The following is a 7,044-nucleotide window of genomic DNA, read 5'->3' as shown; positions in this document are numbered from 1 at the left end:
TTTCTAATATGTACTCGCCTCTCACCCCGCCCCCCACAGCTGGCCAGATGGGGCTGGAGTGACCCTGGGCAAAGGGTACAGCCCCCAGGAAGATCATTAAAACAGTCACCAGAAACCAGACTGTGGGCACAGGTCTGAGGTTGGAAGAGCTGGACCCTGGCAGGAATCTCTTGGGAATTAAAGGGGCAGATAAGGGAGGAGGGCGGGTAGTGCTAGCTGAGACTGACCTGCTGGAGGAGTGGCCTGGGAGAAGGGTAGGAGAGTGACACAGACAGCATGGAAGAGAGACACACTCAAAGAGACAGGGAGAAACCACGAGGCTCTGAGAGGAGCCACAAAGATGGATCACTGCATAAAGCACACTCGTGACCTGAGTTAGTCCTGGGGACCCACATTGGGGGGGGGGGGGACCAACTTTGACAAGTTGTCCTCTGATCTCCATATACATGACATAGTACACACACGCATGCACATACACAGATACATAAATAAGCGTAATTTTAAGAAAAAATTAAAGCTAGGAATGGTGGTGCACGCCTTTAATTCCAGCATTCAGGAGGAAAAGGCAGGCAGATCTGAGGCCAGCTACAGCGCGAGTTCCAGGACAACCAGGACTACACAGAGAAATCCTGTCTCCAAAAAGAAGGGGGGGGAGGGGAGGAGGGGGAGGAGGAGGGGAGGAGGGGGAAGAGGAGGAGGAGGAAGAAGAAAGGAAGGAAGGAAAGAAAGAAGGAACGAAAGAAAATTTAAAGAGACCCAGGGGACAGAGATATAGCAGACATCCATTTATCATTTATTACCTTACTCATTCAGAAGTGTTTATTGGCCATAATCTGTGCCCAAGACAGCCTCAAATCCCTGACGCCAGAAACACAAGTGTTAAATTTCATGGTTTAGATCCTAAAGGTTGAAAGAAGTGGGGTGGAGACAGAGAAGCCATAGGGCGGGAGGAATCAGATCCTACTTATTTGGGGACCGGGAAGTTCCCTCCACCTCCACTATCCCTCTTGTACCCGCCCCTTCCCCCTCTTGCCTAGCAGAATGAACGGAAAGTGGGGAAGGGCCCCCGTGCTGCGGAGCAGAGGAGACCTGTCCCCACCTGGTGAGGACCAGAAGACTCCAGCAGCAGCGCCAATTAAAAGTATCTCGTGGGGTTGGGGATTTAGCTCAGTGGTAGAGCGCTTGCCTAGGAAGCGCAAGGCCCTGGGTTCGGTCCCCAGCTCCGAAAAAAAAGAACAACAACAAAAAAAAAAGTATCTCGTAAATTGAGCCCAGGTACTGAGCCCTTAAGGTGTCTTTGGGATGCAGGCTCAGGGGTCCAGACAGCAGGAGACAGACAGGACCCCTTATCTGGAGTAGGAGAGTGGTTCATCTAGAAAAGCCCTCTCTTTCCTGCGATTCTGAGCCCTCCCACCTCGAGTGTCCCGGGGAGGGGATCCGAGGGAGAAGCTAGGACTTGTTGGTACCAGTCGCCGCTGAGGCGCTCTCCGGTGCCGCGGCGGGTGGCACAGGCTGGCAGTCCGGGGCTGGAAGAAGGAGGGGGCAATTGCGGGCGTTCGCCAGCACTCGGCGTCGCGGGCCCGCCCTTAGACCTGCCACTTCCAGCCCCGCCCCCGTTGCATCCGTCCAGTGTTCCCAGGCGCACCGCCTAGGGCGCACGACCCGACCTAGGCGCAAGGGTGAGTGTCCAGCACTAGGGGAACTTGCGGCAAGTGGGACGGCTCCTTGGAGCGACTGCAGAGCTGAAAAGGCACAGCGCTCCTTGCTGGGGTTTCTAGATCCTTTATGGAACCTCCCCAGCAGAGAAAACAGAAAACTCCAGGGGTAATCGCAGGCCCCTGCCTGAAGGGAGTGGGGCCCCCAGGAACCCTCCAGCTTAGCCTGACTGGGCTCCTTCAAGCTTTTCCTAGTATCATTCTCATTTCCGGGCATGTCAGGTCACTGCGGGTGTTGGTATAAAAGTCCCATCTACCCTCTCCTGAGTGAACCGAGCAGAGAAAGCTGTTTAACCTGTATCTCTGTATTTGATGCCTCTCCTGCATTCAAAGTGGTTCAGTACTCCAAGTCTATCTGTGCTACTCTGAAACTGTCTGGAACCCCCCCCCCGTTTGCCTTCCAGGCAAATCTGTTTCTTTGAAGCAGGGTCGGGGAACTGTGGTACTGTTTTTGTGGGGTCGTCTTTGTATAAGAGATGGACATCTGTGAGTCTACCTCTATGTAAGGCATCTCTCTGGAGCCTCATTCTGTTCGTCTGTAAAATGGGACTAAGAGGGCCTCAGGATTTGGGTCAGTTTGTAGAAGGCTTGCCTAGTATGCAGAAAGCCTAGGGATTTATGTCCAGATAAACTGAGTGGTGACATGTTCCTGTGACCTCCAAACTCAGGAGGTAAGGCAGGAGGATCAGAAATGCAATATAATTTTCTGCTACATAGTACCCAGCCTGGGGTACCTGAGGCCTTTTTTTTTAAAAGTGTGTCCAAAACTTCTATGAAGAGCATGGTGATGTGTGTGTGTCTTTAATCCCAGCACTTGGGAGGCAGAAACAGTTGAATATCTGTAACTTTCAGGTCAGCCTGGTCAATATAGACCCAGGTCAGCAGGGCTGCAAATGAAGACTGTCTCAAAAACAATTTATTTTAAAATCTCATTTACTTGTGTGTGTGTGTGTGTGTGTGTGTGTGTGTGTGGTGGATGGGTGGGTGGGACTGTGAATATATGTGTGCCACAAACACCATGAACATGGAGGTCTGAGGACAGCCTGTGAGGATTGGGTTCTCTCTTTATATTGTGTGGGTTCCAGACTTGAGTGGGCACTCCCTTTCCCACTGAGCCATCTTGCCAGGAACCTGTTTTTGTTTATCTGTAAATTGGAACTAAGTGAAGAATTGCTGAGAGGATTAAAGGGTAGGTGATTTAATGACATGTGTGTCTCCGAGGACCTCTGACTCTGTGCAAGGAGTGACCAGGATCAACATTCTCCCGGGTGCTTTGAGGAAACACATTTTCTTCTTTTGTTGTTCTTGTTTTGTTGTGTGTTTGGTGCTTTGTTTTTTGTTTTGTTTTGTTTTTTTGTTTTTTTTTTTGTTTTGGTTTTTTTTTTTTTTTGAGACAGGGTTTCTCTGTGTGGTCCAAGCTGTCCTGGAACTCACTTTGTAGACCAGGTTGGCCTTGAACTCACAGAGATCCACCTGCCTCTGCCTTCCAAGTTAAAGCCGTGCCCCACCGCTACCACCCAGCAACATTTGAAAAAACAAAAACAAACAAACAAAAACAAGGAAAAGCCTATGTATTTCTCATGTGCAGTATGGGGCACTGGGCCCCAGGCTGGTTGTGGGTGGAGGTTGTGAAATTGTGCTACTGGGCGTGAGACCATTCTCAGGGCTGAGCCCCTGTGGTGGCTTCTGTCACTGTGAAATGTTTCATGCGGAAATAAACTCTCATGTTCCCCTGCAGTTTGGAATGGGGAGGAAGCCAACGCTGAGGCTGGAGTTCAGGGTCACCTGAGCATGTTAGTCTTCCACTGAGCTACAGGTCCCCAGCCAGGCCAGTGTGTCCATGTCCTGTCCGTGTGGAACCCCCTTCCCTGTTTGGTGTCCCTATCTGTGGTTGTCTTTACAGCGGCGATTTTCTGAATTCTCATTTGTTTATGGGTGTGTATGCATCTGGATGTGTCTCTGCTTTTGTGTTACAATAGTTCCTTTTGGTTTTATTTGATCTTGACCCAGAGTCTGGGAGCCCAAGCTGCCCTCAAACTTACTATGTAGCTAAAGATAATCTTGAAGTCCTACCCCCCATCTGGCAATTGCTGGGGGACAGATGTGCATTAGATGCCCAGCTTACACCTCCACCAACTTTCCAATAGTCACCCTCTGTGCCGTTTCTAGAGTGCTGGATTACAGGTAGGTGCCTTTTAAAAACCAAACACTTTAACTTTTATTTTGTGTGCTGTGTAGGACAGAAAACAACTTTTGGGAGTCACAGGTCTCCTCCCATCGTGTAGGTCCTGGGGATTAAACTCAAGCCATCAGTCTTGGTGGCAGGCACAGCACTGAGCCTTCTTGCTGGGGTGTTGCTGTTCTTTTGATTTGGGGCATTTATCCCAAGCTAGCTAGCCTGGAACTCATTATGCAGCCAGGGCTGCTTTTGCTTCTAAAGTGACTTTTTTTGTTTTTTATTTTTTAGTTCGCATATAGACCAGTGCACAAATGCCAAGCAGAGGGGTTGATCCCTTGGTGCTGAAGTTGCAGGCGGTTTTGAGTTGTCTGATGTGGGTCCTGGGAACTAAACCCGAGTCCTCTGGAATAGTGGCAAGAGATCTTAATCGTTAAGGTATCTCTCCAGGCTGAGGCTGGCTCTGAACGCCTGAACCTTTGCCTCTGCTTCCCAAATGCTAGAATTATAGGCCTAAGCCACCATGACTATAGGCTGGTCCTTCCAGATAGTCTCTGTGTGGAGTATCTATCTATATCCAGACATTTCTCCTCCGTCCTAAACCCTCTCAAGACCTTAGGGGGCGCAGTGTTTGGGGACCCTCTTCCAGGGCTTTTCTTCAGGATTCCTAGATCCTGACTGTCCTTGCCTCCGTAGACTTTTGCACAGTGCTCCCGTGGACATCTGGCAGGATACAGCTGCGACATCTCCGCGGCGGGCAGCGGGCAGCCCATGGAGTCCGGGCTACTGCGGCCAGCGCCGGTGAGCGAGGTCATCGTCCTTCACTACAACTACACTGGCAAGCTCCGGGGAGCGCGCTACCAGCCCGGTGCCGGCCTGCGTGCGGACGCCGCAGTGTGCTTGGCTGTGTGCGCTTTCATCGTGCTGGAGAACCTGGCTGTGCTCTTGGTGCTGGGCCGCCATCCTCGCTTCCATGCACCCATGTTCCTGCTCCTGGGTAGTCTCACCTTGTCGGACCTGCTCGCTGGGGCGGCCTACGCCACCAACATCCTGCTGTCCGGGCCGCTCACATTGCGCCTGTCGCCTGCGCTCTGGTTTGCGCGCGAAGGGGGTGTCTTCGTGGCGCTCGCAGCGTCGGTGCTGAGCCTCCTGGCCATTGCTCTAGAGCGCCACCTTACCATGGCCCGTCGTGGACCCGCGCCTGCCGCCAGTCGCGCTCGCACGCTGGCGATGGCGGTGGCCGCCTGGGGCTTGTCGCTGCTGCTGGGGCTGCTGCCCGCGCTGGGCTGGAACTGCTTGGGACGCCTGGAAGCCTGCTCCACCGTGCTGCCGCTCTACGCCAAGGCCTATGTGCTCTTCTGCGTGCTGGCCTTCCTGGGCATCCTGGCTGCCATCTGTGCGCTCTATGCAAGGATTTACTGTCAGGTGCGGGCCAACGCGCGTCGCCTGCGGGCCGGTCCTGGGTCCCGTAGGGCCACGTCCTCCTCGCGATCCCGGCACACGCCACGGTCGTTGGCCCTGCTCCGCACGCTTAGCGTGGTGCTCCTGGCCTTCGTGGCCTGCTGGGGACCTCTATTTCTCTTGCTATTACTGGATGTCGCGTGCCCAGCCCGCGCGTGTCCTGTGCTTCTGCAAGCCGATCCCTTCCTGGGTCTAGCCATGGCTAACTCGCTGCTGAATCCTATCATCTACACCTTCACCAACCGAGACCTGCGCCACGCGCTCCTGAGGCTGCTCTGCTGTGGCCGCGGACCCTGCAACCAAGACTCCTCCAACAGTTTGCAGCGATCCCCAAGTGCTGTTGGGCCTTCCGGTGGAGGCCTGCGACGCTGCCTGCCACCAACCCTGGATCGCAGCTCTAGCCCATCAGAACACTCGTGTCCCCAGCGGGACGGGATGGACACCAGCTGCTCCACTGGCAGTCCCGGAGCAGCAACCGCCAACCGGACCCTGGTGCCTGATGCTACAGACTGACGCTTCCCAACCTGCTGTCGCCCTTTGCAAGAGCAGACTGACTGTCCAAATAAGCGCATCATCTGTAGGAAATAGCCAATAACAGAGGGGACATACAAGAAAGAAGGGAAATGGTTTGACCACCCCATAACAGGAACAGACGAAAATGCACGTGGGGTCTGGCATGGACAACAACAAAACGAAAGTGATGGGAAGGTATCCGGGTAGTGATGTAACCTGAGCTGGGAACCCCTGAGGGAGGACCATTCGGTGTGGCAGCAGCAGAAATTGAGGAGCAGCAGAGCAGGGTGACAGGAGATGAAAGGGCGGGTTGTGGGAAGTCTTGTTGGTTCTGAGGGAGGCCTTCGGTTTGGCTCTGAGTGAAGTGGGAGCCGTAGAGAATTCTAAACAAAGGAGGGACTCGCCTAGATTCAGACCTCCACAGGTACCCTGTGACTACTGGAGTTCAAGGGGAAACGCTGGAAGACACAGGGATAAAGGGGAGGCTCCAAATATTCTCAAAAGCAGGTGAAGTCTGAATAGAGTGCGCTAAGGGCTGGCAGAAGGAGTGGCTGGCTACAGAGTGAGGCAGAGCCGTGGGAAGGCAGGACCGTAAGCCTAGGTCCAAAAATTTGGCTCTGGAGACTTTGCCAGATATCAGCTACCAAACTTCCAGAGTGTGGACAGGCTCTTTATACAAACTACAACCACAATAAAAACAATTCAAGCGGCTGTCCGTACTGTGATCTTTCAGAATAAATGCACCCATCTATTTATTTATTTTTTAAAGATGTATTTGTTTATTTTATTTTATGACTACACTGTAGCTGTCTTCAGACACATAGAGGGCATCAGGTCTCATTACAGATGGTTGTGAGCCACCATGTGGTTGCTGGGAATTGAACTCAGGACCTCTGGAAGAGCAGTCAGTGCTCTTAACCACTGAGCCATCTCTCCAGACCCCTCTATGTATTTTTTATTTTCCTCAGAAAGCTGTAACCATCATCTTTAAAAGTGCTTATTTATGGGCTGGAGAGATGGCTCAGTGGTTAAGAGCACCGACTGCTCTTCTTCCTGAGTTCAAATCCCAGCAACCACATGATGGCTCACAACCATCTGTAATGGGATCTGATGCCCTCTTCTGGTGTGTCTGAAGACAGCTACAGTGTACTTACATATAATAAATGAATAAATCTTTTT

At 52.4% G+C, this 7,044-nt stretch overlaps 1 protein-coding gene across 15 annotated transcripts; it reads left to right on the top strand.

Moving 5' to 3' along the window:
• The first annotated feature begins 955 nt into the window (after positions 1-955).
• On the top strand, positions 956-7,044 carry S1pr5 (sphingosine-1-phosphate receptor 5). Of its 15 annotated transcripts, none has more exons than XR_015626935.1 (4): positions 1,629-1,679; positions 4,183-4,329; positions 4,588-6,667; positions 7,011-7,044. XR_015626935.1 is itself a non-coding variant. In XM_087563551.1 (4 exons), the coding sequence occupies exon 4, from the start codon at positions 4,663-4,665 to the stop codon at positions 5,863-5,865; it is 1,203 nt and encodes a 400-aa protein (XP_087419677.1). In that variant the 5' UTR covers positions 1,629-2,386; positions 3,726-3,899; positions 4,183-4,329; positions 4,588-4,662; the 3' UTR covers positions 5,866-7,044.

This window comes from Rattus norvegicus, chromosome 8, assembly GCF_021556685.1.
Source record: "Rattus norvegicus strain SHRSP/BbbUtx chromosome 8, alternate assembly SHRSP_T2T, whole genome shotgun sequence".
NCBI classification, from domain to species: domain Eukaryota; kingdom Metazoa; phylum Chordata; class Mammalia; order Rodentia; family Muridae; genus Rattus; species Rattus norvegicus.
This window is presented reverse-complemented; position numbering and strand designations above follow the sequence as displayed.